At 44.3% G+C, this 27,830-nt stretch overlaps 1 protein-coding gene across 3 annotated transcripts in view; it reads right to left on the reverse strand.

Moving 5' to 3' along the window:
- Positions 1-2,589: 2,589 nt before the first annotated feature.
- The window catches only part of NUCB2 (nucleobindin 2), a 55,289-nt gene continuing 30,048 nt past the window's right edge, over positions 2,590-27,830 (reverse strand). For all 3 annotated transcript variants that reach the window (XM_090032579.1, XM_090032578.1, XM_090032580.1), the window contains 8 exons: positions 25,689-25,874; positions 24,749-24,839; positions 22,330-22,388; positions 19,512-19,604; positions 18,283-18,372; positions 17,577-17,747; positions 17,191-17,272; positions 2,590-6,833 (listed from right to left, as the gene is read on the reverse strand). In XM_090032579.1, coding sequence (XP_089888705.1) covers positions 6,709-6,833; positions 17,191-17,272; positions 17,577-17,747; positions 18,283-18,372; positions 19,512-19,604; positions 22,330-22,388; positions 24,749-24,839; positions 25,689-25,874 — 897 coding nt within the window. In that variant the 3' untranslated portion in view covers positions 2,590-6,708. The remainder of the gene's footprint in view (positions 6,834-17,190; positions 17,273-17,576; positions 17,748-18,282; positions 18,373-19,511; positions 19,605-22,329; positions 22,389-24,748; positions 24,840-25,688; positions 25,875-27,830) is intronic.

Below are 27,830 nucleotides of genomic sequence, written 5' to 3' on the forward strand. Positions count from 1 at the left end.
CGCCAGGCGTTGCTCTTTCTCTTTCCCTTTCCCTTTCCCTTTCGCTTCCCCCCGCCCCGCCCGGGAAGAGAGGGGGCAGGGCAGGGCAGGGGCAATGTGCCCCCGCGCGCCTTTGCCGCCTTGCCCGGCCTCGCCTCCTTGCCCCGCGCTCAGGGGCAGGGCAGAAAACAGCCCGGAGCGAGCCGGGGCAAGGGACCGCGCTGCCCTGCCATCAGCCCCCCCCCACCGACACTACAAGAGCGGCTGGGCAGCCCCATCCGCCGCCTGCCAACAGCCTTGCGGGGCCGAGTCCGCACCCGCGCGGCGCTCCGTGGGCATGTCTACACGAGACGCTGCGCACTAGTGTGACGAACCCTGCGCAGTAGCGGGTCACGGCAACACCGAGCTAAGACCCTACCGGGCAGTGTTATTAGGCTAACGTGCAGTGTCATTACATAACTGGGCTGGCTCTATTCGCAGGAAATGTAGGTACTGTGCATTTAGTTAGTACTCTGTCAGGCACAGTATTTAAGGCACCTTAATGAACATGTAGATGTGCCCAGTGATCTTTTAAACGGCTCTCAAAAGCAAAGTGGGTCCCCAAAGGAGCAGCAGCCCCTGCCTTTTCAGCCCCTGATCACTTTTTGAGGGTTTAGAGCAGTGGTTCCCAACCTTCCCCCCCCCCCCCCGCCACCTGCCGCTGGGAGCAGAGTGCAGCAGTGGCGGCAGCTCTGGGACAGAGGCGGCTCATCTTGTGTGTTCAGCACCGCTGGCATTGCCCCCACAACCCTCATGTGGGTCGCAAGCCAGGGCTGGGAACTGCTGCTTTAGAAGCCAACAGTTTTCCATTTCCTTAACTTAGCAGCAACAGTCACTTTTAGTCCAGCCTTTGTAATTTTGCAGAGCTTCCCAGAACTTCTGTGGTCAATGTTAGAAATGCACAGCCTGCATCTCACTCTTGATAGAAAGGAATGCTACCCAAGGTTTCTTACCTCCCCCGGCTTCTCCCTAGTCTTTCTCATGCTGATTACAGAAGCTGGAATTCAATTGACTTTGGCATTGGGATTTGAACTCTTGGCAACCTGTTGTAGTTTCTGGGCATGCTTAATTAGCTGATGCATATTTACCCCTCCGCCCTGCATACTTAAGTAGCTAATTATACTATACATGCGATGTATGTAGTGATGTAACTACATGTATGCTTGTATGAAATGGAAGTAGCTGTAAGAGTTCCGGTGTCTGCACACGTGCTCAGGAGAGAGAAGATAAATTCCACTTGCAAATACCAATGCTTGGTCAGAGTAATCTGAGTACCTGACTCTGCTCTGACCTTTGTTTGCAAACAAATACACCTTTTATGCCGGCTGCTGAGTGCGTGTCTGATTTTTGCGAGCCTCCAGAGAAACGAACCGCAGTTTATGCATCAGTCAAAATGACAAAATCTTGGTTGAGATATACACATTTGGAAGCAGAGAACACTTTTTCAGTCCGTTTTCATGCAGGAATCTCCAGTAGTTTCATCCAGAAAGCAGCAGCACCAAGGCAAGGAACAAGTAGCAAGTTAACCAAACACTTCACTGCACAACTTCTTTCTAAGGCAGAAGTTCTTGACAGAAGGAGATTCAACATGAAACAGGGTTTGGTTTTTTTTAATTTTATGTAGTGAATTAAATAGTGGTGCACCATGCCCTGGATGAATGAACCTCAAGAGAGAAGCTCCAGAATGGGAACACCTGGCCTAGACAGTCATAGAGCAAACTTGTCCCGTATAGCCCTGCCAAACCCTTACCTGAATGGGCAACTTTTGAGAGTAAATTCAGTCTCTGGGTCCTTAACCTAGTTGCAGACTGCAAAGAAAAGAACCTTCTAAGTTGGGACTTTCTACATTATAGGCAACTGCCCACTGGGAATTTGGCCTCAGGTCTCAAAGATTAGACAGCTTCGTTTTTAGTTTAGACAACTAACTCCCATTCAAATCAATAGGATTTAGGTAGGTACCGCTGAAGATGTTGGTCTTCATTACTTCCATGAACATTTACATGAACATTTAGGGTAAAGGGTCATCAGCACTAACTTTTAACTAGTCACTAGCTCTGGAGTTTGATCCAGCCATCCAGAGATGAAGAGATTTTCTTTTTTCAGGTAAGGGCTAAAAGAATAGATGGAAAACTGCATGCTACTTGCACCCTACTGATAAAATAGAGCACTGCAGCTCGAGACATTTTTGCAAAAATGATGGGCCACAATAAAATACCAGCTTCCCCTGCAGGTTGGCAAGACTTGGGTGTCACATACACAAAGGAAAGGAAGAGTTTAGGTTCAACACTTAGCTACCGCATACTTTATAAAAAGTTAGGTGTTCAAGGGTCTGGACTAAAGATAAATAGGTGGGGGGGAAAAAAGCTACATTATGCCTTTCTGTAAAGCAGAAAAAGACATGGATTCTTACAGTCACATATACTGGATGTCAAACAGATCCAGCACTTGAAACCGAATTTGTCCAGAGGTGCACGGTGGGTCAATGTACCCTAAAAACCAAGAAAAAAGATATCCTACATTTGAGTAAAGGAGTTCTTTAGCCAGTGGTACATGTACCATTGGGAGCATGAGTGATTTGTGGCAGGTTCAGCTTTATTAATCATTTAAAAGACAGTCAATACTGCGTTATACACAAAAACACTGAATTGACATGCAATGCAAAGACGTGTGATGAAAGAGACGTAATACAAAGGGCACATTCATTTTAGAGTAGGGCTAAGACAGTGGTACTCATCCTCTGCCCCAGTGGGTCTCCCCACAGGTCTGGAAATTTGGTGGTGGGGTAGCAGTGGTAGCATTAATCATTGTTCCCCAACAGTCAAATTTCTGGACCTATAAGGAGCCCTGCAACTTGGATGACATGACCCTGAGCACTAGATCAGGCCAGCGTATGGTGGAGCCAGTGCCCCACACTGACAGATCCTGTGTACAGGATCTCGTCCACAAACCAGCCCTGCACCTGGCTCATGGGGCCAGAAGACTAAACACTATTAAAAGATCTCAAACAAGGATTACAGTCCCTTCATTCTGGGTCTGTACAAACACTTATGGCCTTATCACCTTTTCATATGCAAGCAGGGGATAAAGGAAAACTCCCTGAGACTCCCCGTGTAGATTTTCTCCTGAACTGTTTGGAGGAACTGCCCAATTGCAATTATAAACGTACAGATCAAAAGTCCAAGCTACCCTTTGGAAGAGCCCCATGTCACACTAAGGTCCCAGTGTATCTTGAGTCTGGACAGTATGACTCCATTGATCCTGTCTGCAACTAGCCCTGGAGCTCATTACAGAGGGATTCCTAGCAAAGGGATGGAACTACAGAAAGGGAATTCAGACTCCAGAGAGAAATGTTATCAAATGGTTGTCAAACCAAAAAGGAAAGGGCTAAAGAGCTGGACGGATTGATTTAAGGGATGACTTAAAGGACCATTTTACTCCCCTTTGAAGATCTACTACTCTTTGGCCTTGTTTACATTAGACGCTGACTGCGCAGTCGCCCAAGATCATTGTGGCAGAAAGCATGATACAATGCTAGTGCACAGCAGTCTTGGGCTGCTGCAGTCAGCATCTGTTTGTTGGCACTACTGCACAGTAACTCAAGTTACTATGCAGTCATTTAGTATTTGTTTATACTAGCGCTAAATGACCAAATAGTCAGTGTTTCATGTAAAGAGCCTTTGAATAGTACAAATGTCAACAAGGAAGGACCTGAAGCACAAAGGCAATTAAAATAAAATGGAGGAAATCTAATTTATCAGAAAAAATATCTTGACCGTGAGCTCTTAAACCATATGGAATAGTTTTCCAATGGGAGGCACAAGTCATTTACAGTTAAACTGGGGAATGACTATGCTCCCTACTACCAAAAGACACATTAATAGGGAATGGAGGATGCCCAATTCCTTAGAAGTTCTGGAACAAGCATCTGTGACAGAGCACAGGTTGTGCCTGCTACTTTAAGGAGCCTGAGCAGGCAGCAGAGCAGCCTACAGGTGTCTGCACTGCCAATCAGGAGTCACATGACCAGCAGGAGGCTGCCTGATTGGAAGGAAGGCCTAGCTACTGGAGAATAAGAGCAGGCCCTGAGCATTAGAGCAGGTAATTGCTTCAAGGAGCCAGAGGGAGAATGTTGCCTGGCTGGAACTGCTGCTGTCAGAACAGCTTAGAGGTTCAGGGTAGGAACTGTGGAGAAGGAGGAGGTTCATGGTCCTGGGGCATGACCTAAAATGACACCTCCTGGGGAGGATGGTGTGCTGGGGCTGCCTGTGGCAGGGCATTCTCTGGAAAATGCCACACCTGTGCTTCCCCTCCCCCAGTGATGGGCAAGTATGGGGCACCAGAAAGCCTCATCCCTTACTGCCTTGCAGATGACTCAGTGGAGGGGAAAGGCTAGGGGAGCACAGCCTGACAGAAAAACACGGCCAAAGCCTGCTGAAGGGGGGCCTGAGGTAGGGTCCAGGCTGATCTGAAAGGGGCCTGAGACTGGGCCTAGGCCCATTAAGTGAGGCATGAGGCCGAAGCAGCATTAGACCCAGAAGCCCCAATGTGGGGGCTTGGGAAGATAGGAACCTCAGGTGGGGGGGAGGGGTGTGATGGCGTAGCTAAGGGGCTGGAGAGTAATGATGGATATAGATGCCATGTCCTATTCCTTGCAGATACATGGCTCCACACCTCCCCAAATGCTATTTGCCCTTGGCGTCAAGGCAATTAAATAGGCAGCTTCCTGCCTAGGAATATCTTCAGCTACAACAAAGGCATGGCAGTCAAGGCAGGTGGGCAGACTGCCCTAGACAAGTGTCTGAGCCAATGTCTGGACCAGCCCTGGGATGGCCCACTTATTACAGTATCTTAATGTTTTTTTCTGTAAAGTAATAGCTTTATAAATAGTATAATTTTTAGTAATTCACATCCATCACACTAACTGGAAAAAACACAAGTCTTTAAGAGGAGGCTAGATGAACACCTTGCTGGGGTTGTTTGACCCCAGTACTCTTTCCTGCCATGGCAGGGGGTCAGACTTGATGATCTGCTCAGGTCCCTTCTGACCCTACCAACTATGAAACTATGAAAGGAACATTTCTCTGAAACAGCTTTGCTTGCATGCTTTAGTGTTAAAGGTGACAGGATCCCCTACAGTGACACTGTTAGCAGGTAGTTATAGAATGGGAAGGAAATTTGAAACATCCCTCCCAAAATGTGCATTTGGATACAAATTCAGACTAGTATTCTATCAAAATAGTCATGTAAAAGACCTGTTTGGGTTTTAAGACACTCTTTCAGCCTGAAATACAAGAGTTAAGACCACTCCATAGGATTCTCTCTCCCAGAATTCACAGGAAAATCAAATTATTTTAAGATGGCTTACAAATTATGGTTTTGGCTTATGTTGGGGAAGCTAGCTTGGTACTGATACCAGAACAATATGATCAGTTATTGTGCCTGTTTCAGGAGACTTCATATGGTTATACTGACTGTTGAAAAAGAAGGGGTATTACCAGTAGAAAAAGTGAGAATAAGAGTCAAAATGTCATGTCTGAGAAATGTTTGTTGAAACACACAGTGGATTTGGAAAGTAAGGTTTTTATCACAAGAGGTAGGATAATTGGCACAGAAAAAGACAACGAGTCCTTCTATTTTGTGCAATATTTTTCATCAACATAAAAAGATCATTTAACAGCATGCAAAATGTTGAGAGCAGCTGGCATGTTGTGAAAGGAATGGGGACAAAAGTACAGCCTCAAGAGCCTGTTAGGCAAGATGAGTAGCTGTATTCATCTTTAACAATGAGGATGGTTCAAAATAATACCCCATCAATACAGCATTTTTATGGAAGGCTTATAGCAAAATCCTTAGGCATCTGTAAACATGAAAGTTATTCACTGTGGGCATGTCTACACATTCATTAATGTGCAGTAGTTACTGCGCATTTAGTTTGGCACTTGCTTAATGAAGTACTAACTAAATGTGCATGGCTTTTCCATGATGGTAACTGCACAGTAGCCTAACAACACTGCACTGTAGCTTATTAGCATGGTTTTTGACCAGCATGCTACTGCGCAGTGTTATTAGACTACCACATAGTAAGTATCTTGTGTAGACATGCCCTCTAATTCTTAGCTGTGACTAGATTTTTTAAAAGGGCAGGTTTCTTGAATTTAATCCTAGGAAGCTGTTTTTATTTGGTGTCACTTCCAAAAGGAGTTGGCTATGCTAAAAACTGAAGGCTTCCATCAACAGATCTAGCTTTTCCATAGTCTGCTGTTTCATACTTCTGGAAAAAGGTTGTGTCAGAGAGAACTTAACTTGATCCATAGTCCAGTTCTCCGTTTCTCTCAAGAGCAAGGTGCTGATTCCTACCTAACTCTTGGTAATACAAACTCCTATTGCATGGGAGATTTTGCTTACAGAATGGAAGGAGATAGCTGCTTTAAACTTCTTTTATCCTTCTCCCCCAGTGTTTGCCTGCAAGTAGCCTCTTTATTATCTTGGTCAGTGATGCACTGGAGAGAATTCATCCATATTTTACATATCAACAGAATTTAGACTGTAAATGTAACATTCTCAATGACTTTATCATCTTCAGGGGAAGAAAGTGGAGAGTTGATATTTCTGATGTGAACTCTGATTTTGTTTAAGTCCCTGTCCCCACCCACAAAATATTAAAGACGGTATAAAGTTGAGGCACAGTGGTTAAGGGTGAATCTGAACATGATCATTTCTAGCAGCTGCTTCTTGAACTGGCACGTGTCCTGGTGGTAAAGGCTGAGCACCTCCTGCAGGATGGTTTTGTGCGTTTCCAGCTGGGTGTTCCTCAGCTGCAGAACAAAAGAAAAACCAAGAAAGTGTCAGTCTCGCAAGTAAAAGTTCTAAACTGAAAAAGAAATAGAATAGGAATGTTCCAATGCAGGTCACACAGTTCCTGCCAAAACACAAGGGAAAGCTGCCCCCCCCAACTCCAAACCTGTAACTCCCTGCAGGAGTAGGGTACAGCACAGCAGAGGCAGGGCCTTTGCTAGTGGCTCCCCTGTGCTTCTTCCACAGGGCGGGTTTGCTGGCCGGGCAATGAAGCCCTACGGGGATGGGATGCCTCACTGCCTGTCCAGGATTGGGTGCCCATAGAATCCACCCCTGGGGCTCTCGCCCGAGACAGCAAGCAGGCTAGGACTGCAGGGTGGGAGAGGTAGCATGAACTCCTCAAATAAAATGTTAATGTTGCCCAGGAAATGACTTGTATCATGTGCCCTGATATTACATAGCAATTATGTGAATTAGTATAAGTCAGTTTCTACTCTTACTAAAAGCTGTAAAGGTCTGTTACACTGTCCTTTTCTCAGTTCAGTAAATGGTGCATCTATGATGTCACTTGATCTGCTTTGTATGAAATGCTTTATAGGCAGAGATAAAGTAGTAATGCTGTGCAAAATTGGAACAGCAATGCTCAGACATCACAACAATGAAATGTAACAGGGACTGACCAGATTAAAAGAAAAACACTGTAATTAAGAGCAGCAATAGTCTACATAAATGATCCTTATGAATACTGTTTCAAAAGAGAGAGAGAGGATGGAACACTGCAAGAAGGGAAAGAAACAGTCTACATATAAAAACCCTCAAGGTCATTCAGTTCTTCTCCTTGCCAATTTAAGATTAAAGGTTATTTAGTCTCTGTCTTCAACTTCAGCAAAGAAGAGGTTTTTTAAATGTAAATATGATATAGTGTCACTGCTTTAACCATCAACATTCTCCTAATATAAGCATTTAATGGATTCTAATAGGTACAAGGTAGACTATTCTGAAGATTCCTTCTGCATGTGAGTAAATCTGTGTACATGACAAACATGAATTATGTCAGCCAGGAGAGATGTGAACGTGTTGAGCTGAAATTCCAGCTCCATGCTGTTGTATTCTGTTACACAAAAAACAACTCCTTAACCTTACATTAAAAAAGGAAAAGTTTGTTTATAATAAAACATTGCACAGCTCCTTACTATCCCTTTTTAAATACTTGATTTGATTGCTAAAAGCTTCCTGGGTCTGACCTATGGAAGCAGTCAGATTTTTGTATCTGAGCAATAGACCAGGAGAAAATATCACAAGGAATAAGACCACTGTATCCAAATTACATTATAAACACATGTCACTATGCCGAATCTTCTTTTGGATCACAGTTTCCACGCATTCTTTGCTCTATGAAGTGTTCTGTCCAGTATGTTATTTAGCAACTTGATGCCTTGGATATTAGCTTAATTAGCCTTTTCTAAATTATGTCCCATTAAATGGACCCCTAATTCTAATACTCTTTTGAAAACATGAACAAGTGACTTAATTTTACTCCCATAGTGCCAACAAGTAATTTCTGCAAATTCATCATCTCCTCACCTACCCTTGTATAACATCAGCTTTTATAGTTTGGTGGAGACTTCAGGGCAACAGTCAGACTTTCTATATACAAGAGAGAAATGAAAGCGAGAGAAAGAGAAATGTATTTTTCTTTCATTTCCCATTGGTGAAGTATCTTACAGCTGCAGATTGGCTAAACCAGCTATTCAAATTCTCAGCAAAAATAATTTGGTGAATACACACTGGCTATGCACTAGTGAGAATTTTAAAATGTTTCTAACTTGTGATTTTTTTTGAAGAAAATCCTGTTTCATACAAAAAGCTGGCAGGAACAATTTGTATGAATAGCCTCACATTGCCAGCATCAAACATGCGGAGATCGCTTGTCTAATTACCTGCTCATATCTAATACGGCACCTTACTTTCCAGAACAGGATCACACTTTTGCTGAAGTTAATGCCATTAATACATTTTAAAAGTCTTTTTATGTACAGCAAGGTTTTGTATCTGTTAGTATCTCCTAGCCGCTACATAGCACCTGCCACCAGTACATTTCAAAGCTCTTTACAAAGGAGTCCAGTATCTCTATTCCCATTTTAAAGACTGGAAAAATGGGGCACAAAAAGGAAATGACTTGGCCTGGTCACCCAGTAAAGCAGTGACAGAGGTAGAGTTCAACCCAGGTCTCCTGGGTCCCAATCCAGTGGGCTACCCATTAGGCAATATATGCCTTCAGAGGTGCAAAGGGCTGTTCTATTTTATTTTTTTTTAATTGAAATAGCTATATTTGGAAATGCCAGCCATTATATAAGGTATTAGGTATCCACCTCTAATTGAATTGGATATTCTTGAACAGTTTTAGCAAACCATTTATATTATGTCAATCCCAATGAGCATATATACCGACTGGTATTCTGAAATGTTGTTACTAGTCTTATAGCCTTTAGAGAATCCTGCTTACTTTTTTTTTTTTTTTTTTTTTTAAGTAGTTGGCAGGGGACGCTTTCTCGAAGAAAATGTATCTTTAGCCATAGTAGGCAAAATGTGCTTTGCATTAGGGCTTCCAGTAGTCCAACATTTTATATTACAGTCTGGTGGAGAGAGTGACCTCTTATATATAAGGGCAGCCAACAAAATATATTATGTCAAGATACTAATTTTGTTCTACACCAAAATGGAGACGTAAGCGATTTATCACTGAACAATGTAAACAGCATCAGTAATTACTGCAAATTTCAAAATCAGCCAAAAAAAAAAATCAATCTGAGGGTTTCCCCACTCTGACTGGAACATGAATGCCATTAGTCCCCTAATAAATAGTCCAGGGAATTTGAATGGTAATTACTGGTGCAGTATCTCTCTCAAGAATATGGATTTCAGAAAACCTATCACCCTCTCTGGACTGTAATGAAAGGCAAACTGGCTGCTAGTAGCAAGTATGTGACCCTAAGTACATTCTCCTGGGACTATGTATTCCAATGCTGGTTGGCTAAGACCAGAGGCAGCAGGTTAGTCTTCTTTCTTGTAAAGAAAAGAACCAGTAAGGAAAAGAACTCTAGCTCTAATTGTACATAATTTCATTCAGATCTTTTGAGAACAAATCAGCAACAAAACCTAGTCCTATTTGACCCTGTCCTGCCCTGACACTCCTGCAGTACAAACAATAATGGATCCAGGATTGGAAAAACAGTTGATCACCTCTTCTGAAATCTAATGATAATGGAAGTGAGGCAGCACAGTCTAGAGAACTGGCCACAGGGTTAGAAGCCATGATGTCCAAGTTTTAATTCCAGGTTTAATGCAACTTCCGACAAGATGTGTATCCCCTCTGTTTCCCCTAGGAGAGGAGTGCTTGGTCCCTGGCCCATGGGTCATATCTAGCCCCAGTGCCATGTCATCTGGCCTTTGGGGCATCCCACAGATTTGTGGTAAGGCCTGTGTGCAATGGCCCATACTAAATGTGGTGTGCAGGGTGGTACAGGGCCTGATCCTGGTGCAGGGTGGCTTCAGAGCTTGATCACAGCCAGGCAGGGGTGGTACAGGGCCCAATCCCAACCTGTGGATCAGTCCCACATCGCTCAACTGTGGAGCCAACAATGAGCACCACTACCCTGGGACGCAGCACACATGAGGAAGGATGTTGAGGTCTGATTTGCTTGTACAATCTGCTGAAAATATTAGGTGCCATATAAGTACCAAATACTAAGACCCATACATCTATGTGTTCCCCTCTTGGAGAACTTGACACTAATGCATAACCCTGGCCTGTGTGGTCCTAGTTGGTTCTCACAGTCTGAAGCTGCAGCAGAGATAAAAACTTGTTACGTCTATTTTCCCTGCTTCCTGGTCAATTCTGGAGCTGACTACAGAGTCGCAGATCCTCAAGCACATAAACAGAAGGACGCAAGCTGACTGGAGGTAGGAATGAACGGGTACTGAGTATGAGGAGATAAAAGTGGAATATATATGTCTGGAAGGAGACAGATGGTGTCTCAGACATGCTTATTTTCCTGGGATCCTACTAGCATAGAGATATCCAGATCTCAAAAAGAAAGGACATGAACAAAGAAGGCACCTGGCTGATAAGCCATGTGGGCAAAGACTCTAAATAGAGAAAAACGAAAACTTTTCACAATTTCACTGGGCAAATAAAATATCCAGCACTGAAATCTCATTATATATGCATATCTATTTTACCACTTGCTTGGAGTTAGCTGGTTAGCACAGAAACAGCTGCTCAAGGAAGACTTGCCTGTAAGACTTCCCGGCACCACTGTGATCTTCACCCAGACAGAGCCCCTGGCCTGGGACTGCGGGGACTGCCTGAAACAGCTGCTAGTAGCTGAGCATGAGGGTGGGTGCACTCTCCAGTGGAGCCTCTGGAGGGCCGGGTGCATGAGCTCAAGGAGAAGGTCTGCTCGCTATGCACCATCAGGGCCCACGAAGACTTCATTGATGACTAATGCCATGCCCTTCTCTAAAAGAAGGAAGAAGGGAATGAAGTAGAGATGGTGGCCACCGAGAAGGCTAACCAAAAAGGCCCACCTGGAGCTACCTGGATGATGGTCACCTCATGCTCCAGGAAACACAAGGCCATGGTTACCCCTCCCCTGGTCCTGCACAACATGTATGCTCCCCTCCCCACGCACGAGGAGGCTCCAATGGTGACACCAGAGGAGGAGGATAGTAAGCAGTGTACTGCCACCCCCAAAAGGAGTCATAAGGTGGTGATGGGGGACTCCCTCCTGCAGGGCACCAAAGGACCCATCTACCGTCCAGACCCCCTAGCATGTGAGGTCTGCTGCCTTCCTGGGGCTCGCAGAGAAGATCTGCAGGCTCGTCTGGCCCTATCACTACCTCATGCTCCTCATCCATGTGGGAACAAAAGAGACAGCTAGGAGTAATCCAGACCGGGTCACATGCAACTCCAGGGCTCTGGGCTCAAGGGGTCGGGGGCCCGGGTAGTCTTTTCCTCTGTGCTCCCAGTTGCAGGCCATGGTCCTAGGACGGAAGGATGCATCAAGGAAGTGAACCAATGACTCCAATGGTGGTGCCACCAAGGGGGCTTTGGCTTCCTTGACCACAGTGTGCACTTCAGGGGGAGAGAGAGAGGACTCCTGAGAAGGGGTGGCATCCACCTCACACGGAGAGGTAAGTCCTGTTCTTAAGGGATCTTCTAGATAGGGCCAGTCATCTTGGCCCACCTTCTAGATAGGACTTTAAACTAAGATTGCTGGGGAACGCGGAAACACTGGCTGAAGCTTGCCTGGGGATCATCATATAAGAAAGCTCCATAGATATGGACATTAGGAGAGCCACTCTTGTGGGAGCTGAGGGAATAGTTCTCCTTCAGCCTCACAGAAAACCTGTACACTAATGCCAGGAGCATGGGGAACAAGCAGGAGGAGCTATCCCTCTTGCTCTCCAGTGGGCATTACGATCTAGTAGGGATTACAGAGACCTGGTGGGACTCCTCACATGACTGGCCTGTAGCCAGAGAGGGCTATGCCCTGTACAGAAGGGACTGGGTAAGGAAGAAAAGTGGAGGTGTAGCTCTTTAGGTAAAGGAGCAGTGCACCTCCTTGGAGGCCAACATCGGCTCCAAAGAAGAACAGTTTGAAACTCTCTGGGTCAAGATGCCGGGGGGGGGAATGTGGCAAGAGAGACCTAACTGTAGGTGAATACTACAGACCACCAAGCCAGGGGGAGGAACTTGATCTAGAGTTCATCAGAAAACTGAGAGAGGCCTCGTGTACATAGGACATGGTCATCATGGGGGACTTCAACTGTCCAGATATCTCTTGGGAGGATCACTCGGCCAAGTCAGATCAGTCGCATTCCTTCCTGACCTACATCGAAGAGCTCTTCCTGGCTCAGATCGTGCACAGGCCAACCAAAGGTAACGCTCTCCTAGACTTAGTTCTGGCCAAAGGTGACCAACTTAAATACAGAGGGAAGCTTGGGCAACAGTAACCATGAAACCATCAAGTTCACTGTCCATCACAAGGCAGACAAATCAGATAGCAGGGTTGAAGTTTTGGGCTTCAAAAATGCGAATTTCAACAAGCTCAGGTCACTAGTAGGGGTAGTGCTGTGGGACCAGGGACCTAAGGTGAAAGGAGTGCATGAAGAGTGGTCATTCCTTAAGGACACAATTCTTGAAGCACAAAGGAAGTCCATTCCCATGTGGAGGAAAGGTACCTAAAGGGCTGGGAAGCCCTCTTGGCTAAACAGGAAAATCATGCTCCTCCTAAGAAAGAAAAAAAAGGCGTACAAACAATGGAAGCTTGGGACAGGCCCCAAAGAGAATTATACAACAGAACTTGTAGGGAACAGATTAGAAAGGCTAAGGTGGCAACTGAACTCAAATTAGCAACGGGAATCAAGGACATCAAGACATCCTTCTTTAGGTATCTAGGGAACAAGAGAAAAACAAATGGGAGTATGAGGCCACTGCTCAACAACTCAGGAGAGCTGGTTACCGGCACTCAGGAGAAAACTGAACTCCTGAATGACTACTTTACTTTGGTATTTCACCAGGCCAAATGGGAAATCATGCCAGACAGAGTACAGAATGAGCAGGGTAGGAATGACCACCTTCCTACTATTGCTGTAGAACTGGTGCATGACCAATTAAAAAAACAGACATATATAAGTCAGTAGGACCAGACAAACTCCATCTGAGAGTGCTGAAGGAGCTGGCCGAAGTCATCACAGAACCCCTGGCAAAACTTGCAAACTTGTGATGCTCTGGGGAGGTCCCTGAGGACTGGAAGAAGGCTACTGTTGTGCCCATCTTCAAGAAGGGGAAGAGGGAGGACTCAGGTAACTATAGGCCAATTAGCCTAACTTCTATCCCAGGGAAAATCCTGGAAAAATTCATTAAGGAGTCTGTGCAATAAGCTTGCAGAAGGTAGGATTCTGAACAACAGTCAGCATGGCTTCGTCATGTGCAGGTCTTGTCTTACCAACCTCATCTCCTTTTATGATCAGGTAACTCGCCACCTGGATAAGGAAGAGGAGGGTGACGTTGCATACTTTGACTTCCAAAAAGCCTTTGATCTGGTATCTCACAATGCTCTCACGAGAAAATCGGAGGATTGTGGGCTTAACTGCAAGAAATTCAGATGGGTACAAAGCTGGCTGTGGGGTAGGATCCAGAGAGTCATCCTGGTGAAGTGGCCAGCAACGTCTCACAGTGGTCGGTGCTTGGTCCAGTACTATTCAACATCTTCATCAATGATTTGGATGTGGAGGTGAAGAGCTCACTGGCCAAGTTCACGGATGACACCAAGTTCTGGGGAAGCATGGTCACACCTGAAGATAGGCTGCAGATACAGGTGGATCTAAACAGGCTAGCAAGTTGGGTGGGTCAGAACCAGGTGAAGTTCAACACTGAGAAATGTAAAGTGCTCCACCTGAGGATAAACAACCCCCTACACACCTACAGGCTTGGTGGTGCCAAACTGGCCAGCACTACAAATGAAAGGGACCTGGGGGTAATAACAGACCCCCATGAATATGAGCTGGCAGTGCAACGCTGTAGCCAGGGCAAATAATACTCTGGCATGCATCAATCAATGCATCTCTAGCAAAACCAAGGAAGTGATTCTTCTGCTCTACTCGGCATTGGTGAGACCCCAGCTGGAGCACTGCGTCCAATTCTGAGTGCTGCATTTTAACAAGAACATGGTAAAGCTTGAGAGAGTCCAGAGAAGGGCCACCCATATGATCAGAGACTTGCATGGCAAGCAGTACAAGGAAAGGCTGAGGGACCTGGGACTCTTCAGCCTGGAAAAAAGAAGGCCGAGAGGGGACTTGGTAGCAGCTTACCACTATATCAGGGGAGTACATCAAGGGCTCAGTGAACATCTGTTCACCAGGGCACCCAAGGGGAAAACCAGGAGTAACGGTCACAAACTCCTGGAAAACTCTTTCAGGCTCAACGTTAGGAAAAACATCTTCACAGCTAGGGTGTCCAGACTGTGGAATAGGCTCCCTTCAGAGGTGGTACCATTGCCTACCCTGGAAATCCTCAAGAGGAGACTGGATGGTCACCTGGCTGGGGCCACCTGAACTGAGTTGTCTTTCCTGCCTGGTGCAGGGGGCTGGACCCAATGATCTTCCGAGTTCCCTTCCAGCCTTACAATCTATGAATCTATGACTTCTTCCACGTTTAATTTAGAATGATGAGAGAGAAATCCACCCAAAAATTTTCTGGGAGAAATACTCAGAGGAAGTAATACCATAAAATCTTAGGGACCCTATAGGTCTTCAGGTAAAGGCATAATGGGACCTAATACCCAATTCACACATGCATGGCAGGAGGTATGATTGCAGGATCACGTATTATAGGCATCTACTTAAATCATGCCAGCTGCCAATTATTTTCAGGTGGCTGTCATTTTTTATTCACTCCCCCTCATGCTGTTCATTGGCTGAGAGCCAAGTGGCTGGGTGTGTTCAACATTCAAAAATACAGCTCCTGAAAAAGAAAAAAAATCCTCCTAAGGGAAGGAGGCTAACCTGAAGAGGTGGGAGCCAGTGGGGGTGGAAAAAAAAACTGGGAGTGGGGGGATGACTGTTGGACAGGTTACCAGTGTAAAATGAGCACTGGTTTCCTTCTTCCACCCCCCACCAGCTCTCACTATTTCAATTTAACCCTCCTGCATCTGCACAGCTTGCTCCCCTCCCACCAAGCATAGCCTTTCTGATTCCAAGTGCTCATCAACACTGTTTTTCTGGTCAGATCCAGGATGACATTACATGCTGAACAGAACAATTTGCCACCATCTACATGAAGGGTACTGCTTCACATGGTCCATGGCAGATCCTGATCTTAAGTGCTGCAGCACAGCTCACTGTGCTGCATGCACTGTCTCTTTAAATCCTCCTGGTCTCCTGTGCTGCCTAGTGACTGGGTTAACCAGCATGCTGATGGGCTCAATAACTGAGCCTGGCTGGGAGACGCTGTACCTGCTAGCTGCTGCTCACCTCCAGTAAGCTTTCTTTTCTTTTTGATTTCAAGTCAATTTCAGACAGGAAGGGTGTTTTCCTGCTCTTCAGGGAAAGCGGGGATTTCCTGCTTTCCCCCAAAAATGCAAAAACATGATTTAAGTAGATTCCTATGTATTCAATCACATTGCACCTTATTGCCAGTGCATGGGGGAGCCCAATCCTGGGTCTGACACACCCCATGGCTTTAAGATCGTGGCAGCCATAATCGCCCAGCCATGGGGGTTTCATGTACTCCCAGGGCTGGGAGATTAGTGTGCCCAGGGGCTGCCAGGACCCAACTGGAGGAAGACATGCTGCAGGACTCCCATGTCTGCAGGTGCAGGACTCTGAGCTGCAGGGTACTGCTGGGACACAGAGTTGGCAGTTCCTGGAGATGAGGGTCCCCATCCTTTCCAGTCCTGACTAACCACAGTGCATCCCTGCGATTGGGAGCCCACAGCTGATGGAGCTGTCCGCCACAGAAGAGACCCTGCTACACGTACAAATTACTGCTTGAAAGCAACTAGCTATAAAGTTAGTACACATTTTCAAGGTCTAACTTTAACTTTATAACTGTTTGGAACTTTTTCTGGCATGATAGCTACTTTGTACGTGTATCTGGTCTCAAGGTAACTGCACATTTAACCAGTTAATTGTACAATTAACCAGATAATTACATTATATTTGTAACATGTAGGGGCCACAGAATTGTAAAAAGAAATGGCTGGAAGGAACCTCCAGAGGTCACCTAGTCCAACCCTCTGCCTGAGGCAGAATCAATCCCTAGCCAAATCGCCCTATACAAATCCACTGTCTCACCTATTGGCAAAACTACACAGTCAACTGTAGTTCAAGAAAGGGTTCAGGAATCAACATTTTGCTCTATTCCAGAGTGTGTGGAGGATGAGAACTGACTGCAGGAATACAAGGATGACAGTGAAGGCTCATGCATTAGCAGCCAGTTTCAACCGCACAAATGGAGACTCAGAGAATACCAGTCAGAAGCTGGCTATCTGCATGTGCCCTATCTTTCCCTGTCTCAGATGCTCTGAGAACCTCCTAAAGTTCAGGACATGTGCAGAGCATGAAAGGCCCAAACATGCTCACTTCAAAAGATGGCAAACCCCATCTCTCTGGGCCACATGCTGCCAAGTTTGAATTGTGGCTTTTCCAATCCAATTGGAATTCTTTAAGAAGAAAGTGTGAAAGTTTACTAACAATGGTCTAAGTTATCTTCTCCAAAACAGATCACTGCAAGCAAGCTAGTTTCCCCAGAAATAAAGGATTTTTAAAAACTTTGAAATGTGTATCCATAATATCATGCAGTTTACATACGAGGCTGGAATTTCAGTTCCCCAGCTGGTCCTGATGCAGGATTTCCTTGCTGAAGCTTCTTCTGCTCCATCTGTTGTACAACCTGATAGGAAAAAATAAAAAGAAGGAGTGTTAAAGCTCAATAGCCTCCACCTCCTTTTATTTTGCATAACTGAGTGTCTCTTGGCAAAATGTACACTGTACTTTTGAGTTTCATCAATGGAAACAGAGTTGAGAGACACTGTCTAGTCATACCTCCCACACTGTGGTATAAAAATTAGTTTACAATTTAACTGCAGCCCTCATGTCTAAACTATCCATGGAAGCAGAGTTAGTACTAACTTGTCTCTAAAATTTAAACAATGGCTCATGGAAGGGAACAAATCTTCCTATTGTTTTGACAGCACCTGCTGAAGTTCTTGTTTCTGAGCCTGAAGCTGGTCATGTTGTCTCTGTAGCTCTTCCTTCTGTTTTTGAAGATCCTCTGCCTTCTTCCTGAGCTCATCTTCCTGCTGAGAAATATGGCTTTCAAATTCCTTTAGCTCCTCTTCAGTGAAAAGCTGCTGCTGATCCAGTGTCTGCAAGAAAAATGCCACAGAGATAGGAGCCTTACACAAGAATGAGCAAAATACATCTTGAGAGGAGGTTAGTTATCTTCACAGTGAACATTCGCCAACTGACAATGCAAGAAATTTCAATTTGATACTTCCAAAAATACATGCCACTGGAAAGGACTTCATCCCTCCAACTTATTTTCAAGAATAAGGAGATATTCCCTTTTGCTTATCTCAGGGAATTATTTCTCATGCTTCCAATGAAACTCCCATCCATATTTAAAGACACCTACAGTCAAACTGCCTGCATTTGTTTAATGTTTCAAAGACCTGTGCAAACAAGCCTTCATGTAATCCACATGTTGGCGCAAGACCTATTATTTATGTTCTTGAACATAAAGATCATGTTTATTAAACTAAACCATTTTACACCACAGCACGCACGCATACCAAAGACAAGGAGGAAACATGAAAATCAGAGATATGCCACTTCGTTTCTTGGTTTGACCAATGATAACAAACAGTACAGTATGTTCCACTTTGAATACATTATAATTACCTCCCAGCTATCTGGCTCCAAAAATTCTTTTTTCTCTGTAGCTTTTAGGAACTCTTCCAAAGTTACTAATCGGTCCCTGTTGAGGTCAACCTAATTAAAGCAGAAATGACATAGAAGAAAATATATTTATGGATTGCAAGAAATTTTGGGGCTTTGAGCCTACATTTATGCAGGAACTTCATAACTAGCCCTTTCATTTTTAAATGGACCCTTTGAATAAGAAAAAAGCAACGTTTTTCAGTTCTTTTTTCAAAAACCTAATGCAATTTCAAAAAATTGAAATAAAAGCTAATCATCTGATTAGTTAATGTTTCTAAATTTCCCTGAAAATATTATGTACGGTCCTAATATTAAGCCAAGAATGAGTTAACAGAAACTCTCAAAGGCATACAAAATTTTCTTTGACAAAATATTTTACAACTGATTTTTCTGGTACAAATTTTTTATCTATAAACCACAGCAACTGCTACTTTTAAATTGGAGGGGTTTAAAATAGCAAGACACCAAGTGGCTTGTACCAGAAGAATGGGACAGTTGCTTTGCCATCAGATTAACAGCTACCCATCTTTAATTCTCAGGCCTACAGAGTACAGCAGACTGGAACTGTTGCAGACACACAGCCACTCTAAGCAGCGGCAGCCTTTCCTATCCTTTCCCTGTCCCACCACTCCTGTTCCCCTGCCCCTGTTCTTACAGTTATTTCTACAGGAAATAACTGTAAGAACCGACATGAACCTTCAGTGTCATAGGCTGACACTTGGGGCTGTTGGAACACTTCTAAAACAAAACAAGGATGAAATGCTTGCAGGAGAGCATTGGCAAAATGATTCAACTTGGACCTATGATAACTGATATAACAAGGAGGAATCATTGCAAAAGCTAGCCCTATTCTACAGCATGGTCTAGGATTCACAAGTAATTTCTGTGAATTTGCAGACCTTTGTAGGGATGAAAGGCCATGCCACAAACCACTCCAAAATATTAGCCTTCTTGAGGTCAGGACATGGAGAAAACACAAAAGGTTTTTTCCAAGCAATTTCATCCATTGATCAGGCACGTCTCTGAGAGGACAGGATGTGGCTGAAGGATTGCAATTAAGTGAATGTCAGTAAATGTTGTATACAATACAATGGCCTGACTTCCCTTTTGTTGTACCTGAACAACCTTATTCACTAAAATAGGACTACACGTGTGCAAATGAGCAGATAACATTACATTTCTGACCACACCTCATTCATGACATGCTCTCTCATTCTTAGCCTTTCTTCTTCCATTTCTACCATGTCATCTTCTTCATTTTTGGGGTCATAGACTTTCTCCAGCTGAAATAAAAGTATCAAACATTAGCTGGAAGAAAGAGCTGCTCATTCACATTGCAACACATTTAGGAAAATTGTGGGCAATACTGCTTAACAACAAAGTATCACCAATTTGAACCAGTCCTAAAATTGGCATATTTTTATGTTTTATTTTAGCTAAGTTTTTTGGAGGGGTTTCGTTTTTGTGGGGGGAGGAGTTTGCCACAAAAAGTGTAAAAAAATAATTTATTTCAACACAATATTGTAAGCAGAAAGTGAGTTTTTGAATGGTAAAGGATGATATTTGTAGTTACTTCAATACCTACAATGGGAGATTACTCTCAAAATTCATTTGAGAATTCAGGTTTTGACCTAGTAATTGCCTCAGGGGAAGAATCCTAACTGACCTCTGCAGGGCTCCACCTAGGCATAGAAGTGTGCCTCCACACATTCAGGTACAAGATTTGTGCATATAGCTGGTACTGAACTAAGTGGCCCACTCGTTAAAGCATTATCCCATTTCCAGCATGACCTCTGATTTGCACTGGCTGTACAATACGTTTCAGAGTTGATTTTAAGGTGATGGTGGACACATTCCCATCTAAAAGGCTGCCTCTTTCCCTGTACTATACTCCAACTCCATTAGTGTAAGAGGAGACCTATGGCAAGGTAGTCCACTAGGGCTGTGTGCTTCTGGGTTTCATTTCCTCCTTTGATCCACACCAGCCTGAATTTGTTCACTTTGCATGTATGCTTTAAGCCCCACCTTTTGTCTCTGACCCAAGGAGAAGTAAGGACATTTTTGAGGCTGGGTGGTGGTAAGAATATTACTGGGTTTTTAACTAAGGCGTTAACTTGTCTTTTTTCCCTCCCAAAGAAAAAATATAGTAGGAAAACCAAGACTGTCCCTGAGTGGCCTAGGATATATCCCCCAGCACCACTCTCAGGCTTTCTAGCTCTTGAGAGCCCCCAGTCACTCCACCCCCACATTTCCAGCCCTTCTAGGAGCCCTACAGGTCACATGAAAAGGCTCAACGGGCCAGATCCAGCTGGTAGGCCAGATCTTTGACACCCCTACTCCAGAATATGCACTCCAGGCATACCCTCCACACCACTCAGAGTCACTCTACGCTATTTATCTAGCCTAAATACCAGGCTTGGGTGTATATAATGTGAAGCAGTGAGTGGGCTGGGTTTGTTTCTTCAGTGGTAGTCCTGGGCAGGCAGGTAGGCCCTACAGAAAAGCTGCAAGATGCTAAGGTGATTATACCAGGTCTGTGGTACGAATGGGATGTGGTTACAAAAAAGTCTCTGGTAAAGTGGGATGCGGACTCCAGGCCTCTACAGTCCCAGCCCTGTGCCTTAACCAGTGGATTCTCCATTCCTTATCGAGTTAGATCATTTTTAAAAGAGTTTCATAGTTTGTAGGGTCAGAAGAGACCTGAACAGAACACTGAGTCTGACCCCCTGCCATGGAAAGAGTACTGGGGTCAAACGACCCCAGCAAGGTGTTCATCTAGCCTCCTCTTAAAGACCCCCAGGGTAGGAGCCAGCACCACTTCACTTGGAAGTTGGTTCCAGATCCTAGCTGCCCTGACCGTGAAGTAGCGCCTCCTGATATCTAATCTGAATTTACCCTCTGCCAGCTTGTGACCGTTATTTCTAGTCACTCCTGGCAGTGCTCAGGGGAACAGGGACTTCCCCAATGCCTGCTGGTCCCCTCTGACTAGTTTGTAACAGGCCACTAGATCCCCCCTCAGCCTTCTCTTGTGGAGGCTGACAGGTTCAGGTCCTGTAGCCTCTCCTCGTAGGGTCTGCCCTGCTGCCCCCAATCATGCGAGTGGCCCTCCTCTGGACCCTCTCCATGTTGTCCAAATCCCTCTTGAAGTGCGGCGCCGAGAACTAGACACAGTACTCCAGCTGCGGCCTGACCAGAGCCGCATAGAGGGGAAGTATCACCTCCTTGGACCTGTTTGAGATGCATCTGTGGATGCATGACAAGGTGTGGTTGGCCTTTCTAACTGCATCCCCTCACTGCCGGCCCATGTTCATCTTGGCATCAATGATGATTCCAAGATCCTTTTCTGCCTCTGCACTGATGAGAAGGGAGTTCCCCAGCCTGTAGGTATGGTGCTGGTTCTTCCTCCCCAGGTGCATCACCTTGCACTTGTCGGTGTTGAATCCCATCTTATTCTCATCCGCCCACTCCTGTAACCTGTCTAGGTCTGATTGCAGCCTATTCCTCCCTTCTAGGGTACCCACATCCCCCCACATCTTAGTATCATCAGCAAATTTGAACAGGGTGCTTTTTACCCCCTCGTCCAAGTCACTGATGAAGATGTTGAACAGTGCAGGCCTGAGGACCGAGCCCTGGGGGACCCCACTGCCCACATCCCTCCAGGTCAAAAATGACCTGTCCACCACCACTCTGGGTGCAGCCCTCCCTGTGTCAACACCACAGTCCCCCAGTTTCTTAATGAGAACGGGGTGAGAGACCGTGTCGAAGGTCTTCCGAAAGTCCAGAAAGACTATGTCCACTGCTACCCCTGCGTCTAAGGATTTGGTGACCTGGTCATAGAAGGCCACCAGGTTGGTCTGACAGGACCTGCCTCTAATGAATGTTGAGGATGCTTGGAGTTTGATGTGTGACTTTATTTGTAGTTAAGTCAAAACAAAACCAGTATCCACTTAAAATGGAGAAGAATCAATCTACTGAATGAATTGAAATGTTCTGACTTTTTTTTTTTACCTCTTTAGTAAACAGGGCTTCTAATTCTTGCTCATCCAGGAAGCCATCATTATTGACATCTATAAAGGTATAGTAGTTGAAAATACAACTTTAATGAATACAGAAAAATTGTGAATGCAACAGTTTTCACTGGGTCAAATAAATAGTTGCCTGTATATAACCTAGACTGGCTTAAACTCTGTATCTAATAAAATGCTGGATACAGGATCTGACATGGAAATTATACAACTTAACATTAAATCAGGCCTTGATTGGTGGGAACTGCCATTTCTGGTTACTTGAATATTCAATTTTGATAAGATAAGTCTGCAGAGATTCCTCTACCTCTCGAATATGAAAACTAAAGGCATGAGTAAAGGTCACAATGGGACTGTGCAAAAAAGCTGCTGAACATAAGTAAGGTATCAGAATTTAGCCAAGATTTGCAAATATATTCAGGGCCAACAAAAATTTGTAGGAAAAAATTGGCCAACTATATGGAAATTTCTCTAAGCAAATTTCCACATCTTCAGAATTCTGTAAACCTGCTTCAGGGCAGATTCACTGCTGAATGGTTTGGCTGATAAATACAAAAATGGAAATACCTGAAATATTTGGTAACTGTGGAATCATGATTCAAATTACATGACTATCCATTTTTAATATGAATATTTGAAATGTACTTCTGAGCTTAAGAGAAAATGCCTAGTCTACTTTAAATAAATGCGTATACTGTAATTTAGGCTAGCTGCATCAAAGTTTTTAATATATAACTTTCAATGGCAAAAGGTGGTTATTTATGTTTCTGTGAAACTGCTATGAAAGAGGTTATTCAGCTCTCCAGGAAGTATCTATCTAGATCTCTAGAAAAAGAAAAGAAAAAATAAATCTACTATTTTTATACATTTATCATGAAGCATTGTGACTAAATTACACAACAAATTCAAACATAATGATAAACCATAACATTCAGTACTTTACTTGAGTTGTGAGTTGACATTTCCTGCAATTTATGCATTGTTTTCCCTTACGTGGGCTGAGCGAGTAAAAACCAGTTTCCTCCATTTACTGTTCAACTTGTCACTTAAAACAAACTGCCAGCTTATTGCTGGGCCTAGCCAGCTGCACAGAGCAAATGTCATTTTTGTATGCAGCTCTTCAGTGGTGAAGCATTTAACCAGGTTGAGAAGTAAGAGTATGTAATTATGTTTAAAACTGAATGCCTTACTAGGATGACTGAGAAAGCTTATACCTCTGTCCCACGGTTTCAATTGCTGGCTGCAGACTAACTAGAAATATTAGAAGCAACCATATTTGATTTTATTTTCTTTCAAAGAATTACAGTCTTAAGGAGCTTGATATCTCCACTGCCATTATTGAAGCAATGAGGAGACTAGCACTATGGATACTGGTCTGGAATGAGATGGTGAATCTGCATGTTCATTCCCACAACCTTCTTTTGTTCATCCTAAGGGGGTCATTTTTTGCTAAGACGGCAAAAAAGGACAGCCCCTTTCCATAACTGCACTGTCCCACTTGCCACATGCAAGTGTTGTGCTTTTACCAGTGGAGCATAAATGTATGAAGAACTAACATTGTGAACGTTATCCCATTTGACAGTTTAGTGACCCAGTCATACAAATATCCTATGACAGTGTTAGGTAATGTTTTCCAGCCACAGGCTGGAATGACCCACCTTAGATCAAAGACAGGTCCATGGGTACTAAGACCCACCCATTGCCAGTGCTTTTGCCCACAGTGGCATGAGGAAAGCACCTGCAGCCAAAGCCCCAACCAATTGCCAAAGCACCACATCTGCAGGCCAGATCCGAGGGCTCCATGGTCCAGATTCGTCCCATAGACTTCAGTGGTTCTCAACCTTTGGTACCTTACATACCCCCTGCCAACTGACATGGCAAAAGCAAAACCAGAAGTCCCACCGTGGCACTTGCGACTTCACTGCCACAAGCCGAGTCCCACTTTTTCCACTGCAGCCCAGGTCAAAGCAGCCTGTGCAAGGCCTCCCTCCCCATCTCCTGGCACCCTGACACTGGGGAGTGAAAACCCCGGTGCACTGGACACGGCGAGAGGGGTGGTGCCCAGAACTTCCAGCCCAAGCAGGAAAAGACCAAAATGCAGCACCCGCGTACCCCCGGAGGTATGTGTACCATGGGTTGAGAAACACCGCCATAGAACATAGATTGCCAACCCCTGCCCTATGAAGCTCCTTATGATTTCATACTGGAGTGCTCTTGCGTGAGCAATTTGGAAATAATAAAACAGGTTGTTTAATCCTCTCCATATTTGTAGACTCATTCAAACAGCTTGTATGATAACATTTCTTCATAGCATATGATAACAAACTTTCTGAAGAAACATTCTCAGCAGAAGAGAATGCAGGAGTCACTTGTATCTTTAAATCATATATAATTGCTCTTACCATGTAACTTGAAAAAGGTCTTTGGGTCAAAGTCATTAGGATCTAGCCCATCTGCTTCCTCCCATACCTCTTTCAGTTGGTCTTTGCTACCCTGTCAACAGAATACAAAAAGAAAAATAGCTCAAAAAGTGATCACATCATTACAGTGACCTGGACTTAAATTTTCTCTTTTTTGTTTTTTGGGGTTTTTTTCAGTTGCCCCAACCTTTTGAACCAATCCAAAGCCTAGTGATGTTAATGAGAGTCTTTTCCCATTGATGTCCACCAGCTGTGGTTCACAATTTATATTTCCAGAAGATAAAGGGGTTAAGAGTGTCATAGAAGTAGCATGCTCAGACTTAGAGGCATCATTCTGCACAACTCCACAGATTCATGTAAAAGCTGCATCTCAAAGGAACTGCAGTCAACCTTCCTTGCCTGGAGGGAAGACTGCTGTAAGCAAGGATGGAATGAATAATCCTCAAAGCTTCAAGTGCCTTCCTGGTTTCCTCCTGAATTACTTCTGCCTTCTTTATGAACTAGCATTTTGCTTATATATAACATAATTACATATCAAAAACAGTAAAGATAACAGGTAGGTAGAATAAGATTCTGCAATGCACTTGACATTGATCTCTCTCTGCATCTACTCAAATGGGAAAAGGCTCCCACTAACATCAGTAGGCTTCAGAGTGGGTCCAAAATGTAGGGACAACCAAAAAAAAGAAAGAAAGTCAACAGTAAGACTGACTGCAGTGTGGAGCCCCAATGATGAGGCACCCTGTGTCCCAGTCAGTTGCACCCTGGCTGGCTGGGGTGCAGCAGAGCCCTGGTGTTGAGGCATGCAGAATCAGGTGAGCACTGAGGATGACCAAGGTGTTATCCATGCCTCTCTCATTATAAGCATTTGTTTATCAGTATGCAAAGTATTTAAGAGAATTGTACAAGACTCTGTCCCTACAGGATGATTAATTTTAGGGTGGTCTCCATGTTTTTTCTTCTGCTCCTCGTATTTGGATTCCTCCTCCCGTCTCTTCTCTTCATTCAGCGTTTTCAAATATTCTCTCCTCTCATGTTCTTTCATCATCTCATATTTCTTAAATTCCTCATGGCGTGTCTTGTCATAGTTTTCCAGGTCACTTGTAGCCTACAAAGAGAAACACTTATGCTGAAGAGACCATCTTGCTTAAAACTAATATGCTTAGAAATACGAGTGAGGCTGGTCATGTTCCCGTTGATCTGCCAAACATACATTTAACATCCTGGGATCCTCACTCTTCCCATTCTACCTGTTTTAACAAAACCAGTCACTTTCACAGAATCTAGCATCTTAGGTTTTGTCTTTCTTGTCCATACAGTAGTGTAAGAGGAAGTATTAAGATGTCCCCTCTTATACATGAGCTAACAATCAATTAATTCAAGTTCAGCATCTCCTATGCTGATAATACTATTAACATAATTGTAAATCGTAGCATACACTCCTCAAATAATTATCCCAATAACAGACTGATTCTCCTGCTACAAAGAACTTAGAATGTTTTTGACAAAATGGATTCCTATTTGAAATCTCTGGTAGCATCCAGACACGCAGGCACATGCAGTTTGTGGCGCCACAAACCACACACATTGCATGCTAAACTGTGCCCCATGCAGCTAATCTGCAGTGCTGGGGCAAAATTTGCTACTGGGATTTCCCAGTAGCAAAAAAAAACCCTGAGAAAAAGTGGTGCAAAGCACGCCAAAGTGCTGTGTGCCAGGACCACTGTGGAGATGGGGGAGCAGGCAGCCCAGGGCTGCTTGCTCCCCTGTCTCTGTGCTGCAAAGCCCCTGCGCTGAGGCACTCTGCACCCCAACCAGAAATTCCCAGGCTGGCTGGGGCAGAGTGTGCCTTGAGACAGGGGAGCAGGCAGCCCTGGGCTGGCTCCTTTCCTGTCTCTGCATGCCTCAACACCAGGCCTCTGCTGCACCCCAGCCAGCCAGGGAGCAACTGACTGGGACACAGGGTGCCTCAGCACAGGGGCTCCACAGCGCATGGAGATGGGGGAGCAGGCAGCCTAGTGTCTCCATGTACTGCTCCCTGGCTGGCTGGGGCACAGGGTGCCTCAGAATGGGGACTGCCTGCTGGCTAGACATGTAGTAAGGCATGCTGTTCCCCAAGCAGCGCCCCCTGCAGCATGTGGAGCTAATATTGTGCAACACCCTATAGCACTGATAAAACGATTTAATGGCACCCTGGTTGACAATCACTGCCCAAAGGTAAACCATAATCATATGGAACTGTGTAAGCTAGCATGTATTATCATGTGAATTACTTGACTTTACTGACTAGTTATTGGAGGTATGCTTACTGTAAGAAGAGTTTTGGAGGTGGGTAGTTTTCCATTTGGGATTTTTAGGTCTTAAGGGATGTATACCATTTTAATGTTCTCTCTTCTAGAACACGGTCATCTCTGCCTGATACTGTTTGTTCACTTATTTCCTATCTAAATGGCCCACGTTTTTAAAACAAATCTAGAGGAAAGTGTCCTCCTGAAATATTTGGTAAATTGTGTCACTATTTCAGCTGATTAAAAAAACACAAACATAAAAAATGGAACAGTTTAAAGACTTGCTCCTTTCTCCCTGTTCACCTAAATATATACCTAAAATTGTGCTCATAAATGGCAAGAAGCTTTAAAAAAAACAATCTCTCCAGAGTAAATTAAGGGGAGCTAATTAAAACAAACATAAGTCACCACAGTCTTTGGAATAATACATTCAATCAGACTCTAATCTCAGCTGTGCAGTTCTGTGTGCTGTGAATCTGAGGTTTAAATTGTTTTCTGTGGGAGGCATAATTTTGCAACTGTTGGAAAAAGCCATGCTGCACTCTGCTAAATTGTTTCTCTCTGATAAGATGTCAACTGAACAAGAACCATGCTCATGGTTGATATGAACTCTCTACCAGACCAAATGCACAATGATCCTCAGTGGAAGCAACTTGTACCACAAGTTCTTTGAAATACTACTGCGGTGAGATGTTGCAGCCTCTGCTATATAAGATAGGTCCAGGAATTCACCTGATCACCTTCACAGGAGTAGTTATTAGCTTACATTAAAGGCA

The sequence above is a fragment of the Crocodylus siamensis genome, chromosome 2, assembly GCF_052110815.1.
Source record: "Crocodylus siamensis isolate JL-2025a chromosome 2, ASM5211081v1, whole genome shotgun sequence".
In the NCBI taxonomy this organism is placed as follows: domain Eukaryota; kingdom Metazoa; phylum Chordata; order Crocodylia; family Crocodylidae; genus Crocodylus; species Crocodylus siamensis.